Source organism: Poeciliopsis prolifica, unplaced genomic scaffold (assembly GCF_027474105.1).
Source record: "Poeciliopsis prolifica strain line A6 unplaced genomic scaffold, Auburn_PproV2 SCAFFOLD011, whole genome shotgun sequence".
Taxonomy (NCBI): Eukaryota; Metazoa; Chordata; class Actinopteri; order Cyprinodontiformes; family Poeciliidae; genus Poeciliopsis; species Poeciliopsis prolifica.
The window spans coordinates 11,498,199-11,521,464 of record NW_026562386.1 but is presented as its reverse complement, the minus strand read 5'-3'; the positions used below and the strand labels follow the sequence as shown (position 1 = coordinate 11,521,464).

Below are 23,266 nucleotides of genomic sequence, written 5' to 3'. Positions count from 1 at the left end.
AGGTATTTTTTTTACATATGTGTTTGTCCTTGTGCCTTACTGGTCGGACTGTAACAGTTTTTGAAAAGGATAATGACAGATACTTACAATAAGCCCACCTGGAGTTATTAAACTTTTTAACTGGAATTTCTGACAGTTTGCATCTCATTAGTTCAGTTCATAATTCTGGACGTGTTTAATTTGATAAAATACAGAAAAATACATTGTTAAATATAAGTTAATGTTTTTATTTATCGCAAGAGTTAGTTTATTCAAGTTTTGAAGTCTACCAGGTTGCAACTGGTTTGGGGTTTAGGCTCAGATGAATGCATTCCCAGACCCAACTTCTGACTTAAGAGGGGGATTCACGGTTACAAGAAGGTTGTGGGTTTTATTTCAGCCTTAGCTGTTTTTGCACAGTTTGGTTCCTTACACTGTCTAAAACCCTAATTGTTAGGCTTACTAGTCACTCTAATCAGATCCATATCTCTGCTGGAAAACTGTTTTCCTCACTGAAATGAGGAAAACAGAGCTCATCACCCAAACTCTATAGTATTTACAATGACTCTCTGTATCTCAGTGAATAGACTTTAAAATACTTTTGCTGGTTTATAAATCACTGAATGGCAACCAAAGTACATCAAAGACTGCAATATGTCTTTAAAATTACTCAGGCCTTCTGAATTATGTCTCCTCTTCAGAGTGTCACAACCAAACAAGGAGAAGCAACATTAAGTTTTCATTCTCCACTAATCTGGAAAAATGCTCCAAAAAAACTACAAAAATGCAGAAAATCTGCGTTGTTTTGAATTAAGAAAAGCCATTTGTTTAGAATTGTGTTTGAATGTTCTGTGTTTGAAGATTGGAATTGCCCTGATCAAATTGATGTGAAAAATGTCATATATGGGTAAATAACATCATAACTAAGTCACTTTTGCGTACACTACTCTTTATAATCTAACCAGGTTGATTCACCTTAATCTTTAATAAACAGTTGTTTCTCTCCCTTAAACAAATGTGTAGCTATAGGAAGTTTTACCACGAAATGCAACATCCACATATATATTCCAATAATTACCCGCAAACTATTTATTTTCCCTTGGGTTTGCCCTTCTGTTATGAAATGCTATCATCATTTTTTAACTTGATGAGGTTAAAAAATGAACTACTTAACATATAACAAATGTGGGCACAATAACTGGTATCAGATAAAGTTACCTTGGTCCTACCAGACTTTGAAATTGTTCTTTACAGAATGTATTCAGTTTCCAGTTCTTCTAGCAGTTTCCAAAGTAGAAAAAAATCTTAAGGAGACTGTTCAGTTCCTGCTGCTTAAAAAAGCACATCAGACAGTCCCTGTAATGGCCACCCATTCTTTACAGTGATGGATTTCCCACAGTGCAACAGCTCAGCATACCTTCCACAACTTTTTACTGTGTTCTGTCGCTAATCGCCCCCTGGGTTGAAAAACAATTTATTCAGGCTCTGAAAAATGAACATTAAGGAACACATATACTAAGAGAAAGTTTTGCTGTAACAAAGGTGGACATTTGTTAAAGGCTGAACAGAGCTGAGTGGATGAATAGAAAAAATAACACAAGAAAAAAGCGAATTACATCATCAAAGACAAACAGCTTTGGAAATAACACAAATTAGGCAATTTATATAATAAGGCAAGAATTGTAAAAGCTGAGAGATAAAAGCAGGAACAAAGTGAATGTCTAAGGAGCAAAACAAAGAAAGACTTGTAAAATAACAAAGCGGTCGGTTATTTATCAAAATACACAGTAAATTACAGCAGTGTTGGAACTTTGCAGATAACAAATTGTCTTAAAAAGAAATCATGTAAAAGAGGTAGATATAAAATATCTATTGATTATTTCAAATTAACATCAGCCTGACTACTTGAATTACTCTAATAGTAAATTATTCAACAGTGATTTAATTTAAATTTTAGAACTCATTTTGAACTCAGTCAAAATGGATGATCATACATTTTTTTGGATGCAATACACTGAAGATGAACTATTACTTAAATCTTTAACGACATTTTGAAAAAACGCGCACACACACACACCCACACACACACACACCCCCACACACCCACACACCCACACCCACACACACACACACACACACCACACACACACAGCCCCACACACACACACACACACGCAGACAAAATGAAGTAAATGCTTTGCTAAAGTTTAGTCAAAGACAAAGGAAGCAAGTACATAAGGGTTCAGAGAAACCATGAATTCTATGAATATTCTATGTTTACAATTTAATTGTTATTACTCATGTTGAATTGTAGATCAGAAAAATGAAATTGTTTGTAAATATTATAGAAGTTATTAGGAAAAATAAAAGGGCACTTCTGGAAATCTGACATTCTTGTTCATCAGGAAGATTCATTCATTATCTACTGCATTATAATACATAACAAATAAATCTGTTGAATGTATTGAACAATTTATAATGCTGATTTAGTTTCTTTTATGTTTCAGATAGATATCTTAAATTATAATTCTGGTGCTATAAGAATTGTGTCCTCGTAAGAAGGAATTCAAATTGATTTCTTAAATAATAACCACAGAGAAAGGACCACCAGTCATGAAAGCTGATGAAATTACAACAAAGAAAATTGGAAACTACAAACATCAACTGCATGGATCAATGGGAAAAAAAAAAGAGCATATTACAATAGTGAGACACTCAGCAATTAAAACTTGTCTCAAAAGGAACAAAGCACAAGTGTGTCTTTAATTATTAATGGTTTAAAATATTTTACAAAAAGAATAAGGTAATGAGTTCCACGTCTAAGTTGCCATGGGGCCAGCAATTTTTAAAATCTGCCTCAGAATTAAAGACGTAAATAACTTTTACCAAATTGTCAGACTTCAGCGAACCTAGCTTTAACTGACTGCCAGACATGATTAGAGATGCGCCGTTAATGTTAATCTTAGAGCTATTGTGTTCTTTAATCACCATATTTCACTTGGGAGTCTTGAATGATCTATATTTATTGAGCATGAACAAAGGTTTTAGATTGCTGTCTTGTGAATTTGTGATGTTATAAAATAGCAAACATCAGAAGAGTGATCTGAGGTTTGGAAAACTGTTTATAATTACAAAGCACATAAAGAAAAATCCAAGTTTGACTGTAAAATACCTTCATTTAACTTTCTTATCATTGCTTTTGGACAAAGCTCCACTACTGTTCAGATACACGACCACAGTCCTCATGGGAAAGTGGTTAAAAGGAAAACTTACATTTATCAGAACAGTGATACTTTGCAAATTAACATTTGAAAAAGCCAAATTTCAAAATCAAACTTGTATGTGCAAACAAATTTGCACATAAAACGCCACAGCTGTCATGATTGAGAAAAGATTGACTGGTCATCTTTTACACTTTTAACTATAATCGGTTTGCATGGGGGAAATGTTATAATCATGCTAAACGTTGGAAAATTATGAAGGCAGTGATCGTGATGTTTTGGAGCAAACATTAAACATGAGAGGAGGATGATCCTGCATCTCTAAATCCAGAACGAACCACTGCTACAGGTGCAAGCTGGAGGTTTTGCATGTGGGCTTCACAGTGGCCCAACCTAAAAACTGTTGAAAATCTGTGGATGGACATCAAAAGAGCAGCACACGCAGAGCAGCCAAAGAGACTAACAGAGGCTTTTTGAAAGAGGGTCTGTGAAAATCTTCCAAGCTAGAAATGGAGAAAAATCAGCTCGCAACAAAAAGCTTTGACAAGCTGTGATATGGACCAATCGACAGCAGGGCATACATTCACTTGGCAACGATGTTTGCTATTTTAAAACTAAAAGATGAAAAAAGAAAGTAACCTTACTTGAAACTTAAAAGGAATGCTTTATTCTGAGCTTTAGAGATCTGAAAATCAAATCCGAGTTCTCCTCAGCCGTAATAAGCCCAGTTGTCGGTTTTTCTGTTAAAGCATTGCGGGGGACCTTTTAAAGACAGTCTCACATTAACTGTAATGGTTAGGCATTTTAAGAGTTAGCCATGATGCAATGAAGGAGAGAAAAGTTTTTACAAAGTGAAATAATATACAAATAAAAATCTGAGAAGTGGGGCATGCATTTTTATTCAACTTCTTTTACCTTAATACTTTAAAATAAAATGCAGTGCAACCAATTGCCTTAGGATTGGGGTATTATGTAAAATCTACTCTTTTTTTTACCATTATATGTTATTGTAATGTTATTCTCTCATCAAAAACAGTCCTGAAATGTTGCTTTGATTCTTTCATGCAGTGTTTGACAAATCCTTAAATCTCCCATGGGAGCCATTCAGGGGTGTCTAAACGCTTTTACAAACTGCTATCTATTAACCCAAAGCTCCTTGGCATGGTAGTCTCCAACCAAGCTTCTGCCTCACAGGGTACCCCGTCAGACTAGTGGCAGGAGTAATTAGCAAACACCTGGTGGAACATGGCAGTTTCCAGTTTTTCAAAATATTTCCACAGCCTTGATCATCTGTATCTCAGAAATTACACATCCATGTATGTTCTACTCTTTAACAAGGTTGGGGACCCCTGATGTAGGGAACACAGCAAACAACAAACATTGCATGTATTCTATAGGTAGAGGATACATACAAATTGCTATGTGAAAATCAACATTGCTCATCACCCTGAACATGTCATTACGGCAAAAAAAAAAAAATAAATAAATATGGTAGTGCCAGCATCATGCTGTGCTTTTCTTTAGAATAGGACAGTAAAATTTAAAAAGCTGCTAGGGGTTGTCCAAAATGACAATGACTTAAATATGTAACCAGGGGAACAGTGCAATGGATTGGAAATGTGATTCCCAATCCTGGTTGTCCTTGTCCACTGTCCTTCATGCTTTAGGTGTTTCTCAGCTGCTGCATACCTGATTCATATACCTGGGTGATTTACTGGTTGGCATGTAAAGGAGGTAATAAAATTATTTGAAACATGTATGCTACAGCAAAAACACATGTAAAAATAAATCGTGGGCAACGAGGATAAGGATGGAGTACCTCTGGTCTTAATATAACCAAATACTAATTGATAATGTGGTGCAAGATTTAAATTTCCAGATCCTCTATCCAATCTAATCTTGGGCTATTTTGTAAAAAGTCATAGTCTATGGGGGTGTAAAAGTGTTAGAAAGTGTAAAAGCGTTAGAAAGTGTTCATTTAGCTTTAAATAAAGCTAAATGAATTAGTTCTTTAAAGTAGGTTGAATACATAAGCAGGCCAAATTGTTTATGTTTGGCGTTTACTTGAAATCATATTGAAAGGCATGTTTCTCTCTTCCATTTCACAGTTGTCATATTTTACCTGCAACTTTCACAAGAAAGCCCCAACAAATATTTTTGTGTGGGATTATATTTTTGATTCAATCTTGATTAATAAATTATTTCACAACTCAATTGTGCACCATTCCCTTCTAAAACCTTTTAATCCAATTGATTCTGTCACATACCCCAACTGAAGACTGTCCTTGTTTTATTCTTTTACATTGAGAAACAGAAAAAAACTGCCTTTTCTATTTAAAAGTCACATAATCTTGGTTTCTGTCACAAAGCAAAGTATCCAAGGAATTGCATTTCATATCCAAGGAATGAAATGCAATGCTTACTCATCCAGTTAATTTTAACTTCCCCTTTCTTGTCTATTTACAAGAAAAAAACCAGCTGCAAAAAAATCAACTGAGATTCCTAAACTTTAATCACAAGAAAAAGAAAATAATTTACTCTTGACTGTGACCCAGTGACACAAGATCCCTTTGCTTTCACGATATTCCAGAAAAATATTGCCAAGTACTTCCACTAAGCTTTTTAGGAAGCTGACAAGCTCAGCTCAGCTCCCAGAGTCTTCAAAACCTCCTCACTGTGGAGACCGATGATTTTACATGCCACATTCAATCTGAGAAGTGAGCAATCTATGTGACCTGTGAAGGGCAGAAACCAGACAGCTCTCTTCCACAGCAATATTCCTTCTCATGTCAAGGCAGACAAAATAATCGCATCCAGTGTCAGAGTAATCAGTGTGTCTTACCTCATCTTGGTATATGAAGAAAAGCATGATGGAGAGAATTTCCAGGAAAAAGATGAGCAGGAGAAGAATGAAGAACTGTGAAGAAATGAGAGAAAGACTTTATGAGATATTTTAGCAATATGTGAAAAACATCTTTTGGGGATAACAAACATGTGGTAGAATATACAGTATAATTAGTGTTTGACTAAAACTTTAACAAAGACTGTGCCAAAGGAGAAAAGTTAAGACCATCAGCGCGAACACAACAGAGTGGCTAGGTGATTTACAGTTGTCCTCTAGACACTTTTGAATATATAAAAGGAGCCACGTTTTATTCTCCACCAGTCCTCACCAACCCTGCCTCACTGTAGTAGCGAGGTTGAGCTGTTTGATGGGTCATACATCTTCCTGCAGGCTCATTTGAGTGTTTAAAACAGTTACGAGCTCATCCATCAACTCCTGTGCTACAACACGGCTCTGATTCTCACACATACAAGACTCACCGAGCACAGAGGAGAAAAATATTTCCAGAAACAACAGTACAGTTTTTCCAAGGGGTCACTAAATGAACTCAGCATAAGGATAGTACTACTAAAGTCTCTACAAAAAGATCTACGTTTCAGTTTTGAGCTTGAAGAGCCCAGGTTGCAGGTTGGTTTACACAATATTGAACCAAGCCATCAGAGATTTTCTCATAACTGTGTCAGCAATTTCTAACCTTGTTTATGAATCATAAAGAAATAATTATGCAATCACTACCCTGGTAGGAGCATTGGCACCTCGTCCATGATGTGTGACCAGCACGTATTGTCAAGTCTTGGTTATGAGAGACTTTGGACCAGGATCATCCATGCTGACCACATGCCGAGACTGCTCCATTGTCACACCTACATCGGCTGGCAGCACTCCAAGTAATTTATTGTAGGGCTCATCTGATGTGGCAGAAATGTGATTCTTATCACTTCCTTGGTCCAGCTGGACAGAAAAGAATCTAGCAGATCTGCTGTAATGAACAATTCATTATCCCCACGCAATTAATGCAGTGCCACGATCAGGTCCTCAGCACATGCAGATTGGTATCCACTGTGCTCCCCATGGGACAGGAATTCCAGCACAGACACTGAATTGCACATAGACTGGTTGTTGATAGACCCAAAGAAAGCAAAACATGTTTATAACACTGTCTATGATGGGAAGCCACATAGGGTAAGATCTGCACCTCACCACAACTTTGTTTCACTTTCATTCAATTTGTATTTTAAATGTATTACTCATTCTCCCAAATATTGTTTCTTATCTTAGTTTTCCATCACACCCTGTAATGTCTATAGGGAGTGCACGCATATCAACAGTGCAAGATCAAAATTTAAAAATTGATGTTATATTAATATGTTCTTCATCCTGGCTGGCAAAATGTGTGTCCAAGGGCTGAGATTCCTGAAGTGCTGCTGACAGGCTCAAAGGACCGAACCACATGCCTCATGTGTAGTGTTTAATCAACATAACATGTTAGATCACTGAAACATCCATCTCTCATGCTCCCAGTAATACAGTACTTACAACAACTGACAATAATTTAACATAAGACATTTTCTGTCTTTTTCAAAACGTTGTGTGACTGTAATACACATTTTGGATAGATTTTGTTCAGTGTGTGGCATTCACACAGTTGATCTGTATGATTTGAGAATTGATTAGTGTGCAAAATATACTCTGAAGTTCAGGTCAAATTGTACAATTTTTAAAAATGATTGAAGGAAAAATTCAAGAAACAATATTACGCTGTAGATGCTGTATGTGAGCAAAACTGGACCACATGCAGAATTCAACAAAGAGCTCAATGATAGAGTTCTTCATTTCAAAAAGGAAGATGGAAGTCACGCCAAAGAATTCTGCCAAGGCAACCATTCAAAATGAGACAAAAAGGAAACTGAATAGGGTGAGAAAACACGAAGGGAACAGTGAGAATCTGACAAAGAACAGAGCCAGCTGAGCAGATTATATATTGGTGGGTGATGACTTGGCAGCAGTAACAAGATTAGGGAAGTTGAGGGCAACTAAAAACTATGCCATAAAGAAACTGAACATGAAAAAACAAACAAGTCTCAAACATTAAGTCAAGGAGCAAGTAACTTTGACAGATCCTAAATGAAAGATGTTAAGATGATAACATCTTAACAGGTTTCAAGTTATCAAACTATTTATATTGTATTTTTGTTACTACTAGAAAATGTAGTTTATATGTGGTTCATTGACATTATCATGCACAGGAGGCTGCCAGAGAAAATCAGACTCAGTACTTATTAATAATTCAGGCCAGTTTGTAAGGACAAACCATTTTTTTCAAGCTGTATTCTAAAAGTTTATGTGAAGATCATTTGATCATCTAACACATTTAAAGACCATTAAAAAGACATAAAAGCAATATTTGTAGCAGAGCTCTAGCTATTCAATTTGCAGTGAACATGGTCATATTTGTGCAATGATTAAAACAGTTTGTTTCAGCTAATGCTCAGAATATTTATTCATCAATACTCGTAAAGCTTTTTTTAGTAACGTCTGTTTAAACAACTTTGTTCTACCACAGTGAGTCTCAAAAGACTAAATCTCAAATGCTTAACATTTCAAATAATTTAAATTCAACAAGAACCCAAGCAGTATCCAAAGGCTCTCATCAGCTCTGAAAATAATTTAATTAAATCACAGTTCTAATGTAAATAAGCATATATGTATTGTTGTTTATGTTTGGAAAATTTTGTTCAGCTCTTAATATTTCTGTGATTTTGGAGACCTTGTTCAAACTTTTTCCTTTGTGAAGCATTATTATTAGCTAAATATTTATGTCATTCTATGACAGATTTATTTACACTGGTTAGACTCGCAAACAAAAGTTCATTGAACTCCTCTCAACCTGCTACTAGTAGCACCTTCAGATACTTTGCACTCCACGTCTCTAGACAGGATTCACTCCAGCAGGAACTATTTGAAATAGTATGTAAATCACACCGCCACATGGCATTGACTGACTCACAAGGTGACAAATGACACAGAGTCAGTTAATCAGTTGCTAGTCTGTTTGAGAAATCTATACCTGAAGGTAGCTTATGGCAACCTGCATGTGGTTTTGTAAACCTGTAAGTGACTGACAACACCAGCAACTACTTTTTGTTCATAGTAAATAATAAATAACTTTTTTGCCCACCCATTGTAAACTATTGCATTCCTTTTGTCCTACTTCAACTGAATAGCCAGAATTACAACAGGGTAGCTGCAGACTTTATGGTCTTTTTCAAATAAAGCTGTTAGAAAAAAAAAATGTGTTAAGTTAAATTAAGTTAAATAATGTTTCAGTTGTAACAGTGAGACAAAGAAGCAGGAAAACACAAAAAGAGGGTCAAGTGGATTTCAGTCTAAGATGTGTTTTTGTCTTTTTTTTTTTTTTTTTCGTTTTTCAAGGGTATCATGTCATTGTGTCCTTTGTGTATTCCAGGCTTTTCCTTGACAGTGGATTTGACTGTTGCTACTTCACAGGTCTGGCATGGAGCAGGGCTGTCAAAGGCCCCCAAGGTCTTTTTGGCTGCCCCTGCATGAATGAATCACTTCATGTGGAAAGGATGAAAGCCTCAGTGACAACGCTGCAAGGCAAGAGAACAACTCGGTAACAAGACAATAGCAGCGTAAAACCCACGCTGTGTTTGACTCACCCTTGATCTTTTCAGATGCTCTAAAAAAAAAGAAAAAACATCTGAAAATATATTCTAATATCATCACAAGCTTTACTGTCTGTGGATGAAATTTTCAGGTGTTTCAGTTAAACGATAGACATATGCTCTAATGTGGTTTTAAAAGCCCAATTATAGGCCATACCATGTCAGTATTGAATAAAAACTCTTAACGGTTTTACCTGTCTGGAGATAACTGACATTTGTAGTCCAGACATGAAAAGAACCCAGTGGAAAAGTCATGTCTGATACATGACATTTTGCCTTTTTGTGATTCTATTGTGTGAAGGAAAAAAAAAATAACATCAGGCTTGTGTTGGCCGTAGGCATCAGAAGCTTTCCTTTGGATTCTGCTGTTTTCTTGCATGCTGCTAAAATAAGAAAAAGTCAAAAATAAACTGACAACAGGAGTTACCATAGGAGCAGCTAGCATGATGTTTGTCCTGTCAATAACATAAGTTTATAAACCAACATGTGACTAAATGTATTAGGATCAAATGTATGCAAATGTCAAATTGTTTTGTAAATAGATTTTCTGCAAAAGACCCACAAAGCTTAGTTGTGAAGTAGAAAGAAAATTATTTTTAGAAAGAATAAGCATTTGAAGAGTTGGTCATTGATTCGGACATCCTGAATCGATAAACACAGGGTATGCCTCTACAAATTCTACATATCTCAAAACTGACATCCACTTGATGTGCAAAGTTAGTTTTCCACTTCATGTAGTTTCGTGTATGTGGGAGAAAAATTTCAGGCTTGGCCTCATCTGACCAGAGCACAATTTTTCACAGTTGGTTTATCCCATAAATTTATCTTTTTGCACATACAAATGTGCAACCATAATGTTTTTCAGGCTAAGTTGTAGATCTGCAGCCCTTTCCTTCTCCTATTAATACTGAGTTCCCCCAATCGATACATTCAAATGAGATAAATTCTTCCCCAGCCTGTTAATATAGGTAGATGGCGGACTCATGATAGATTTGAAGGTGTGCCATAATTTTTTTCTATTTACAGATGACAGAACATATCTCATCTTGGAAAACAGTTTTATAACCGAATTCAGTTAAAAATCTCCACAAATTTTGCTACAGCAGGTTTGCTGTGATCACTAACAACTCTACATAACTGATTAATGGACTCTTGAATTTTTGATTTTTTTGGGAGAGAATCAGAGTATCAGTGTCGATGCCTGTCACTCTTTTTAGATTATTATTTTTGAAATAAATATGAGAGCAATGTATCCTTTACGTTACACTTCACAATAATGTACTTCTTTGTTCCAAAATTTGGGCAGTAATGTATCTTTTACCTAAGCTGTGTGTTCACTAATGAACAAAAATCAATGATTCATTTATTAAATCAGGGCAACAACATTCATTTTTTTAATTAGCTTGGATCTCGATCACAAGAACTCACTCTCCTTTTGGCTCAGGTTCTTAAATAACCCCTAAATGAAACATCTGGCTCTGATTTTGCTAAATATTGACCTCCCTGAGCATGTTAACTGCTGACTTTCTCGCTTTTAATTAAATAGGTTGAAGATAGTACATTTACATAGTACATTGGCTTATTAACTGCTACTGGTGGACATTACTCCATTGAATTGAAGTTTATAAATTGAAATCTATGTACATTTTCAAACTCAGAGGGCAACAAATCCTAGTAATAAAGTTCTGCTGGACCTCCAAGCTGTGAGTTTGAGACAGTTCCATTGTTTTTAACCAAGCAGGGAATAAAATAAAGTTGGACTAATGTAAATTGTTTGCAGTTTTTTTCCAGCTCGTTCCAGAGTTTTAATTACTTACACCCCAGAGTAAAAAGACATTGTAAGTATGAGAACTGCTACTACCACTTGGAAAACAAACAGTTTCAACCCCTGTGGTGCGCCGAATATTTCCCATTATTTTGCTCTTTATAGGGAATTTAACTCCTCTGGGTTTGAGAAAATAGAGCCATGGATGACATTCAGGTTTTATAATGTACTAGAGGAAAGCTATCCAATCAGCTTAAGGAATTCCAAGCTGCTGCATTGAATGGCTTTTTATTATCAAAGAAGCTGCATGAACTGACTGTAAATGATTAAAAAAATCCCTTTGTGAGACACAGGCGTTTGGATGGCAATAATGAAAGCAATCACAATATAACAATTAAATCAAGAGCAGCACGACTGAACAGTTTCTTTCTAAGTAATGTAATTTTGTAATTTCCCACCCAGAGGGTGAAAATATATTTTTGGAACAATTAATTATTAAGCTGTTCCCTTACAAGACTTTCCTGAGAAAATTCTTTGTGTGCCAGACATACAAAAAGATTAAATATATTACCATAAGTTTTATTTTTGCAAAACTTTCAACTTGAAGTTTGTGTCAAAGGAAACTTGTATTTTTGGGAATTGTAATGAAGCCAGGAAATAGCATTACAGGCTGTAACGAGATTAATGCTATATTATATCACATTAATGTTCACAAAGTCTCAGATCTTTTACAAATTATTCTGAAGAATTTGTGTTTTTCTAGTATAGAGGCCCCTGAATGCTACCCTAAAATAAATCACAATGACAGAACCATAACATCTGTATGTTCCAAAGAGTTGAGAATTATTTAAAATTAAAGGGAAACCAAGGGCTTCAGTAATAAAGTGTTGCCAATGACTTATTTAAAGTATACACTGGACAGATTGCAGGGAATTTTCTTCTGTCATTTGTCCTTGAAAACAGTCTCTAAGGAGGGGAATGAGTTCCTAAAGACTTTCCCAGCCATTTTCACTACATTGTCAGACAGTCTCCTTGCAGTTGCTGCAGGATGTGAAGCCACTTGTCAAGATGCTCTCAGCAGTGCCCTACTAAAACTTGATGAGGACAGAAGTGGGAATTCACATTCACTCCAAAGGATGTGGCTTGTTGCTCAACTTTATTGGCTTGTTGTGGGTTCTTAAAACTTTAAGAAAGATCTCAAAGGACATAAAACTTAAAAAATATGGAACTCTCTTCTTCAGAGGAAGCGATGATGTAGATTAATGAATATTCATCTGTTTTTCTGGAGCCAACAATTATGTACTTTAATGACTACCCACATTTAAAAAAGGTACAACAACCCATAATGTATTCTCAAAAGTAAAGCAGCTGGGAGTATAATTTTTAATGATTATGTACACATCTAAAAAAATTGTCTAATAAAAAGATTATGAAATAGGCCTGTTTTAGTAGGGGATTTTCTTTTTTCTCTGGTTTGTGTTCCTGTGCTGTGTTAGAGTGTGAGGTCTTCTTTAGAGAAGACCTTTGAGTGCTCTCTGCATGCTCCTCCAAGATTTTATGCCTCCGAGGGTCTGAAATGAGAAGCGCTGGATCCTGGATCCCATCTGGCAGTTTTACAGACCTGTTTTTCCAACGCCGGCAGCACTTTTGTTTTTCTCTGGCTACCTCAACAGCAGGATGTGCTCTTTCTGTGAATCAACTTGTGAATATTTGTGTATAATTCGTACACGGTCAAAGCACATGTGTGTGCATGTGTTTTTGAATATAACCCCTGTCATAACATAAGGGCTCACTACTCTGAGGATTTTCTGGCTGAATAGTCTGGCTTTGTAGAACATCAATAAAAAAAGTCATGATGTTAAAATTAATGGAATTTTTTTTTTTTTTCAGATCAAGCAAACAAAAAAAAAGTCAAAATAGCTTTGCAAGTATGAGACATGAACTTTGGTAATGAAACAGCATTCTTCATAATTCAGGCAGGTCAGGGACCATTCTGCAACAGTAATTAAAAATGTGTATCTATTTTTACTTTCCACAATAAATGAACTATAATCTGGACTGGTTAATGGCCATGAAGTCACCTTAATTTCTTGAAGGAAAATGTTGGCAATCTTTTCTCAGTAACATGCAGTAACATTATTTTCTACTTTCATATGGAGACGTGGCTCCATCAGCCTGATCTCAAATAAGTGGATAACAGTGGATACAATAAGAAGTTCTTAAAATTTCAGTCTATAGCTGTGCTTTTCCTGCAAAGGTAATGACAACCATCTGCTCTGCTTCTTTACCACACGTGTCCCAGATTATCAGTGGCTGTGGAAGTGAGTTTGATTAATTGGGATGAAAAAAACCCCCACACATTTCAGCATCATGTCCTTTACCAATGAGGATTTGAAATATGTCACAGTCAGCCACAGTCCATGAATACTTCTCTGTCCCCCCTGGTTCCTTGATTCCTTCTATTTAGGCGGCAATAATAGTTTGCAATTGTTTCTTATCCATTTAAATCCCGTGTCCGTGCAGATTTTTTACAACTTGGTCACAAGTTGACTCGTGTTTCTGCAATTTGTCTTTCACTTCTTTTGTTGTGTATTTTCTGTTTTCTAGGCACATCGTTCTCCTGACGCTTTGATGTCTTTGTTGGTTTAACTGGACATATTCCTTTAACTGCAGACTGTAAGAAATTATCTTTTACCAATCTATTGATTCACCATCTTTGAGGCAGTTTTATAATCCTGTCCATTGTTTCAACTGACATGCATATAATTTTGCTTTGTTTTCTGTCATTCAAATTCTATAAAGACTCTGACTGGCAGGCTAATTTGCATAGCTAGGCACATGCATGTGTTTTTTTCTTTTAATCAAAGTGCAAGAAGTCTTTTTTCCAACTTAAAAAAATATTATTTAATTAATATTTTTGGGATACACTTTATGCTACCAGAATTCAGTTTTTCAATTAAAGAATTGTGTGCCATATCAGCTTTTAATGCTAAAATAATAAAACACTTTTGAGTAGTGCTTCTATCGTCTTTCCCCAGAGCAGCAGAAACACTGAAGGCTGCAGGGACCAATTTCTTTTGAGTAGAAAGTCTTAGATTTAGCTTTCATGCTTGTCTTTGAGTTTCAATATTTTCACACAGGTAGAAGAGCACTGCATCTAGGAGAATAGTTTACTTTTGTCATTTTGACCTCGGTTTGTCTTTAAGATGTTGCTTTGTTTTTGTAGATTTCTTTTTCTATCCTGGACATTTTGCACCTCTGTAAGTCTTTGTAAATAAATTGCTAACTTTATTTAATCAGTGTAATCGGATGGGGCTTACTTATGGTAAATGTTCAATCATTTTGGTTTATGTACTAGTTTAATCTGAAAATGTAATAATAAGATGAAACATTTGATCACAATAACATCCCTATGTCTCCTTGACTAAATGAGTAGTTTTCTGACTGTGTGGGAATTGTGAGCAAGCAAAAAACATAAATGGTTCTCTTTTGACCTCAAGACCTCTGTCATTTTTTCATAACTGCATAATACAAAGAATTTAACCCAAACAAAGACATTTGAATTCTAGACAGATAATTCTGACATTGGTAATGAAGTGTGTGATTATGCTACTGCATTAGAGGAGAATCAAAGTGGTGCTTTTTAAAGCCGAGGGTTCTTGTTGTGGTGAGCTGGTGTCCTGCAGGTTTTTGTTTCATTACGCTTTCTGTTCGATGAGAGTTAATGAGCCACAGCTGGTCTATTTCTAACTGACGCCTTCAGGGAGGAACATAAAGCTGCAGGACATCAACTCTGGAGAAACAGAACACTGCTATATATATATTTTTTTCTTCTTTTGCGAAGTATATCCATGAGTTTTATAGTGAAACAGCGGTTCACAGCTCTAAAATCAATGTTGCAATTAGTCATTTGGGACAACATATTTATTATGTGTTTCAATATTTACATTTAAATAAGCTCTATATCTTGGCAGAAGTGGCTTTTATTGGCCCATAAAGACAAAATAAAGATTGCACACATTATAAAAATTCATATTAAACCCTCAAAGCCTCTTTGCATGCACCACAGGTATTTATGTTATGAGCCGTGTGGCCAACTGTGTTGATGTCCCACTTTAGCTGAGATTGATGTTTCAGCAGAGCTTCAGGGAGAGCGATAATCAAAGACCAGGTGCAGCGATTGATTCCTTTTTGTTCATCCTGTGCTGTAATTTCCACGCAGTTTCAAAACTACAGTGGCTTTGGGTGTGTTGACAAATCAGTAAGATGGGTGAGCCAGTCAGGTTGGGCACGTAGTCGAGAAGCGCCTCAAAAATCAATACCTTCAATATCTTTTTGGCTCCTTCTGCCTATAGTCTATGTAGTGGAAAACCTAAGAAGTGATTTTCATATCTTCTGTTTTTACACCCAGACTTTTCTTGGTGTGGCCAGTCTGCTTCCATCGCAGTGATCTCATGTTTATGTCCAATTTGTGGGAAGATTGGGTAATACAACCTGTCACAGCACCTTTGTACCCTTTGACTTGGTCCGGTATCGACTGTCTCAATTTAATGGAGTAAAACATGACTTTAATTACCCATTTCACCACTTACTGTGATGTTTTCCAGAGAAGTTTAGAGCTCCCCAATGATTCCTGCTTCCACCTAACAGTGTACAGGGGTTTTTAATTTGCCATACAGTTTGGTGTAATTTATTAATATAAAGTATAGGTAACTTAAGAATACTAATAAGAGTAAAAGAAAATATGCCTTTTTGAATAAATATACAATTTTCTACCAGATGTAAAGGAGTTACTGGGGATCAGTTAAACATCTAAGGCCGGTTAACATCGAACTTTAGCATTCGGCTAAAAGAGATTACACATTTAAACATTTATTTAGTAAAACATTGAAACTTGACAAATGCTTAAGTCATAAATAATCCAAATACAGCTTTGCTTCAGTCTAATTTAATTTGTATAAGTAGAGCTGGTAGATGCAGCTCAGCATCCTAAATAGTGATGGTATTGATGCTCAGTTGAGTCCACAACACCAGTTTAAAGAGTTCATCATTTCAATTCAAAGTTCATCAGGACTTATAAAGCCAAACAGAATCATATGTTTTGTGTAATGGCCTGAACCAGGTTTGTAAATAATAACATAGAATTTTTTTTTAGCAAACTGCCAGTGCTTTCACACATTCCTGCCTGGAGTAGCAATTATCCTTTGGCTAGAAATACAGGGAAAGCAGATGTAACCAATTAAAGTACCATAATTAAATTGTGTGTATGTGTGTTTGTGTTTGTTGAAGTAGTCAAAACTTAAAAAGACCTTTGGATCTAAAATAAGTTTTATATTCAGAATGCTTGCTAATTGCAATCAAAGCACTGTACATCTACTTTCTTACAATTTTATTTCAAGCTCATCAGGTTTTCTACAATTGAAGTGTGAACTTTACAAGACTGAATGCTGAAACCAAATCAAAGGTTATATTAACAATATTTTTGAAAAAGGTTTTGTACATTTATGCAGCTACAAATTTCTTTTGATAAATGTTATGTTTAATCTGTAATATCTTATTTCTTTATTTGAATTAGATTTATTTTTGAAGGATGCATGCATATTCTAATGTTGGATTGCCTAATTACTGTACTTAATAAAAGAGAACATACCTGCTAAAAATATATTTAATATTCTACAAGCATACTGAAATTTGCAGGTTTTGGCAACCTTGTACTGTGTCAAATCTGTGAGAAGTTTTCATGTTAGAGCCACTACTGGAAAAATATTGGCAAACTGTACTTGAAACTGATTAAACCGGTAAAAATATTCATGAGACATACAATTTAAACATTCCCTTTCTAGTTTGAAGTAAATTAACTAGATCATGAGCCGTTTTATACATTTTAAAGCTCTTTTTGGGGGAGAGAGTTTCCCAACTGAAACTGTATATCTCTAGCTTTATCACAGAAAACTTAATCAAAGGTTTCTGCTGCATTACTGCTGAACATTAATAATGAGGTTACATAAGGAAATGATTTAATATATGCTAAAAATATGAGTGCAGAGTTAAATTGACTTTGTTGCCAAAAATGTGTTCAAACTTGTCTGGATCACAGAACTGCCATGCCATTTTGTTCAGTGTAAATGAGAAACTAATGTCTAATTATACAAATTGAAAGACTTTTTAAAGTTATACATTTTCCAACAAAGAGTAAAATAGGAATATCTCATATGTTATATCTCTTGCAGACCTGAGATTCCCTCGTCAGTGATCAAAATGTAAATTAACTTTGGTATTTGAAGTAAGAACCTCTTTTCAATTTGCATTAAGAACAAACACATCTGTCACTCATTAATTGAGAGGATGTTCCTTTCATTTAGACACAGCACAGTAAATTTGTCTGATTGCTACAGAAAGTATATCGTGGATTGTGAAAGCAGATAATACAGATACTCAGTCTCAGAAACCTCATATTTGTTTTATTTCCCTGCACAATTTTAACTTCTTTTCTATCACTGTTACACAATGTTGGACTTAATTATATTCAACTAAACCATTATGTCAATAATCTGATCCAGCACAGCTGGTGCAAAGTCTTATGAAATGACTTTTGAGAACAGTTCATGTTGCATGGATGTTTTTTTTATTTTATTTTCTGCTGTGCTTCAATTTCCACATAATTCTTAACAGCTGGCACAAACAAACAAAAAGAGACAACTGGGAAAATATTTCCAAAAAGAGTCATCGTGTCAGATGGGTTTCAGAGGTGAGAACAAGTCCACACCCCACATGGCTCATAAGTTGCAAAGTTTTCACCCAGAGGACCAAGAAAACAGATGTTCTTGTCAAACAAACATTTTTTAGTAGAAAGTTCTTCAATTCTTAGTTACACACCCTGAAGCTAAGGAACTAAAACAGCATGTTTCTGAATAGTAGATATAACTTTCTTATGCACAATATATATTTGAAACAATATTCCCACTAATGTGATATTCATCTTGTAGGAAACCTATTAAAATAAAAAAGCCAGGGAAAGCTTGGTTTGATTTAGTGTGAGTTTATTGCTAATGATGAAGCTGAAGGATTTCCTGAGAAAATCTCTTCTGTAAAGCTTCCCTGTAGCAAAAAGTGAAGGACAAATCAGTAATTTGCGATTAATGATCCAAAAAAAAACTGGTGTTGTCCAAAAGTGCACTGTTGTAACAAGTGTGCACACATGCTGTTTATAATATTAAGAATGTACCAAGAATAGTTGCTTGTTTTTTGATTTGTTTTTTTCTTTTCTTTTGTTAAATGCAATAATAGGTCTATAATACTGGAATGAAGCAGTTGTCATCTGACAGAATATTGCTGGAAATGCACTAATTAGACTTTTTTTTTTTGTCAGTATCAGTTTCTGATTTTCTTTGATATTTGACCTGCAAATGACTAGTTTTTCCTAAGAAATGAAAACACTTCTCAGTAAATTTAGCTTCATGAATTAAATATAATCATATTTTCATATGAAATGAAAGATGCTCCTTCAGGTTCCTTGAGAGAGACAATAGTTTGAAAAGTAACAGAAAATAAAGGGATTTCAAGAAAATCAAAGCAATGTTTTTTTTTTACCAATGTTAAAAAAGGTAATCAAGGTAATCAAGTTTTAGTTTTAGGATATACTAAAAACTAAAACCAAATTACTTAGAGTTTTCCCTTTTGAGATTTGTGACATAATTTATGTTTGTGCTTTCACTGTTTTCCCCTTTTTTTTATTTCACTGCAATGGTAACCAGAGGAAATCATAAACATCCAATTCTGCTTTATAGAACTGTCATTCTTGGAATGAATGTTTTCAATATAGCTTTCATTGTAGCTGATTATAGCAGTAAATAAAAAGGTTTTCTTAAATTGATACTTGTGTAGTCACCAGTGAGTCAGAATCGACTAAAAACATACAATCATGCCAGATGAGAAGTGTCAGTGCTTGCTGCTTCACAAAAAGTTAGTGACAGTGTTTGTCACACCATTAACAACAAAACACAAATTGAAAATGTCATCATGACCTCAATGACCTGAGGTGTAAAGCCAGTAGCCATTTAAAGGAAATAACTCACCGCCAGCAGCAGAGGGCGGCTTTCTTTGACAGCTCCCACACAGCCCAGACATCCGATCACCATGGTGATTGTCCCCACTGCGATGAGCAGATTGGCTGCCGACAGAGAGGGAAGGGATGATGACAACGTGGCAAAGTTTCCCTGGGTGACCGAGAGCCAGATTCCGACCCCCAGGATGCCACATCCTCCCAACTGCAGACGAAACCCAAAGAGACACATCGTTGTTAATAAGTCTGCTTAAAGATGGCAAAGAAAGCAATAATATGATGTTATTGTGAGGAAAATAAAATAAAAAAAGTAATAATTGTTTACTTGTAAAATGTTGTATAAGACCCAGTTAACTAATTTGCACGTTTCCAGCAAATTAAAGAGTTTAAACAGAAGCAGAACAGAGTTTAGCGTTTCTGCAAGAGAAACGTTAAAAGGTTTGTCGTAAAGCTGCAAATTTATGTATCATACATTGTTTGCTTCTTCTGCATACTTCTTATGGAGTCACTAATAGCTTGCTCTCCAATGACTAACAATGAGCACATGAGAACTGTGTGTTTAAAAATTGATGTAACACATACAAACCCTTGTTTTCTTTATAATTAACACATTATGCTTCTGAATTATCTTTTGAATTTCTGCAACATCTCACTTCTGCACAGACAGCATGACACACTCTGAAGAGTCAGTAATTCTCCTCACAGTGTCACTGTTCAGTTCACAGCAATGCGGGATTAAAAGGTTTCATACTCAACCCTCTGATGAGTGACTGACTATACAGTCTGCCATGGGTCTTTTTTGACCCGGGGTAAAATCAATGTGTTTTTATGCAACTTTTGTCATTTTGATTTGTTTTGTATAATATTTTCTACTGTGTTTCACACTAGAATTGTTTCATATTTGAAATATTTTAATTTTTCACTTTTTTAAATGTTTTGAGAACAATATGTAGAACATTTTTAAAACAAAATGACAACAACAGCAATGATGAAATGTCAATAATGGAGAATGTCAACATCCATTACGTGTGTGTGGGCACGGGGACGGGGTGCGAAAGAGCACATTTCTTGAAACTAGCTAGCTAACCAAGCAAAATAACCACACTGTCTATATTCTATTATGCTATATGTGTCACGCATGTGTGAACATCCATCCATCCACCATCCATCCATCCATCCATCCATCCATCCATCCACCATCCATCCATCCATCCATCCATCCATCCATCCATCCATCCATCATCCATCCATCCATCCATCCATCCATCCATCCATCCATCCATCCATCCATCCATCCATCCATCCATCCATCCATCCATCCATCCATCCATGGGGGTAGCAGCCACTTGTTCCAGCTCCTCCTGGGGAATCCCAGGCCAGCTGAGAAACATAGTCTCTCCAGAGTGTCCAGGGTCTTCCCCATGGCCTCCTTCCGGTGGGTTGTCCCAGGAACACCTCACCAGAGAGGCATCCAGGAGGCATCCTAACCAGTTGCCCGAGCCACCTCAATTGGCTCCTCTTGACATGAAGGAGCAGTGGCTCTACTCTGAATCCCTCCTGGATGACTGAGCTTCTCTCTCTAAGGGACAGCCCAGACACCCTATGGAGAAAACTAATTTCGGCTGCTTGTATCTGTGGCCTTTCGGTCATGACCCAAAGATCATGATCATAGTTTAGGGTAAGAACTTAGATCAACCGGTAAATCAAGAGCTTCACTTTTTGACTCATCTCTCTCTTCACCATGTCAGGCCGGTACAGCGCCCGCTTCACTGCAGACGCTGCACCGATTTGCTCGTCGATCAATTTGATAATTTTTCCCTTAGTGGAGAAAAGGATCCTGAGATACGTGAACTCCTCCAATTGGAGCAGGACACCCTCCTCGCCCCGGAGAAGGCACTGTACCCTTTTCCAGCTCATTTATTTCTGCATATATTTATATAGCTATGAATTTTTATTTTATTTATTGAGTTGATAAAAAAAAGAATCTTGAACACATTGATCAACAGGTTTTGCATGTCATTCAACACATTCTCTCTCTCTCGGTTTACTTATCCAGGGTGTCAGACACACACAAAGACACGCACACACAAAAAATACACATATACAATAAAGGTGGTAAAGTTAGCTAGTTGGTTAGATAATTTTGAGGAAGGCAAATGTCTTGATTCGTAACAATAACGCTGTCACAGTACTCATGATTGACACAAAGTTAACACACATTTGTGAGGTAAAAAATTTAAATAATAAGTATTTGTAAAAGTTCTTGCTGTGTAAAATATTATTATTCAGGGGTGAGACTTAGGACTCAGTGTGTAATATTCACAAAAAAATGTGTTCCTAACTGTCACAGCTGGTAAGAAACTAAGATTCCCATTAAACTCCATAGGAAATGGGTCATTTCTGATCCACTCAGGGAAGAACGGGGTAGTAATATAAAACATGCTATTTTTTAAAATGTATAAAATGTAAATGAAAAATTAGAATTGCATGATATCAGTAACATACTTTTTGAGGAATACCTGGAATATGAAGTGATGAAAACTTTTCATTACAAAGATATTGGAAAAAGATGACCTGGGTCAAAAAGGACCCACTTACGCATCAGAGGTCAAATGCAACCAAGCAGAACATTTCAACATAAACTCTCTCTAAGAAAAAGTGACTAATAAAATTCTCATAAAAAGAGCAACAAATACATCTATGAGCTTTAACCATGTGCATATAGGAGACGAGTATTCACAATTAGATGCCTGCTTTCTTTTCCTTCCATTTTACCCTGTTATAGGTGATGGGGTATTTTTGAGTTCGTTTTCTTTATAAAAGCTCATCAACCTTCATAATTGCATAAGCCATTGCTTTAAACACAAAAAAGAGTAAATTTGGTTAACCTCAGTGTGCTGCTTCTTTCTTCAAATCATAATTCTGCAGACTATCCAACAAGATTAGAAACAATGAATGTTGTCTCACGGCTGAGGTGGATCAGTTTTTACTGATCAGTTACTCGACAAAATTTTATTTTTAACTTAACTGGTGAGGACAGCTCCACATAGAAAGGCTACCTTTTGATTATTTTTCACATCTAAATGTTTTAGATTATCAAAAATATTTTAACATCAGACAATCTTTCAATTTATTATTTGATTTTCTTAACTATCATGCTAGCAACTATTTGCAATTCCTATCTTTTTAACATCACAGTGGAGGAATTTGGCCCACTCTCCTTTGCAGACTTGTTTTAATAAATTGTTTCAATCAAGTGAAGTTTTAAATTTAAACTATTTAGGGTCATGGTACAGCATCTCAGTTTAGACTCTGTCCTAGGTCAATCCAAACCATTTTATCTCATTTTCGCCATTCAGAGGTGAGTGCACCCAACCATAAGAAACTCTTGACCTTTAAGATTCTCCTTCAAGATATTCTCACAGGCAAATATTCATAGTTCCTCCATTTATGGCAAGATCATCAAACTTCCATCATGTCTTATGTGAAACTACAAAAAAATGACAGAATTTTCTTTTACAGGTTTTTGATGAACAATACTTGTGTTTGGATGCCCAGTTTGATGAGCATAACACATTCCCAGAGTGAGCTATTGTCTGAGTTAACAAAGTTCACCGAAAGCCTGCAAGAAACAACAAACCTACATCAGTAAATCTATATTATTGATTGTAAACCATGCTCCTGAATACATAATTTGGAAGTATGGAT

The 23,266-nt window shown here is 35.7% G+C and overlaps 1 protein-coding gene across 3 annotated transcripts in view; it reads right to left on the bottom strand.

The window, feature by feature from the left end:
- Nucleotides 1-23,266, bottom strand: part of tspan4a (tetraspanin 4a) — a 160,386-nt gene that overhangs the window by 36,817 nt on the left and 100,303 nt on the right. For all 3 annotated transcript variants that reach the window (XM_055036884.1, XM_055036883.1, XM_055036885.1), the window contains 2 exons: nucleotides 19,572-19,763; nucleotides 6,043-6,117 (listed from right to left, as the gene is read on the bottom strand). In XM_055036884.1, the coding sequence (XP_054892859.1) occupies nucleotides 6,043-6,117; nucleotides 19,572-19,763 (267 nt within the window). The remainder of the gene's footprint in view (nucleotides 1-6,042; nucleotides 6,118-19,571; nucleotides 19,764-23,266) is intronic.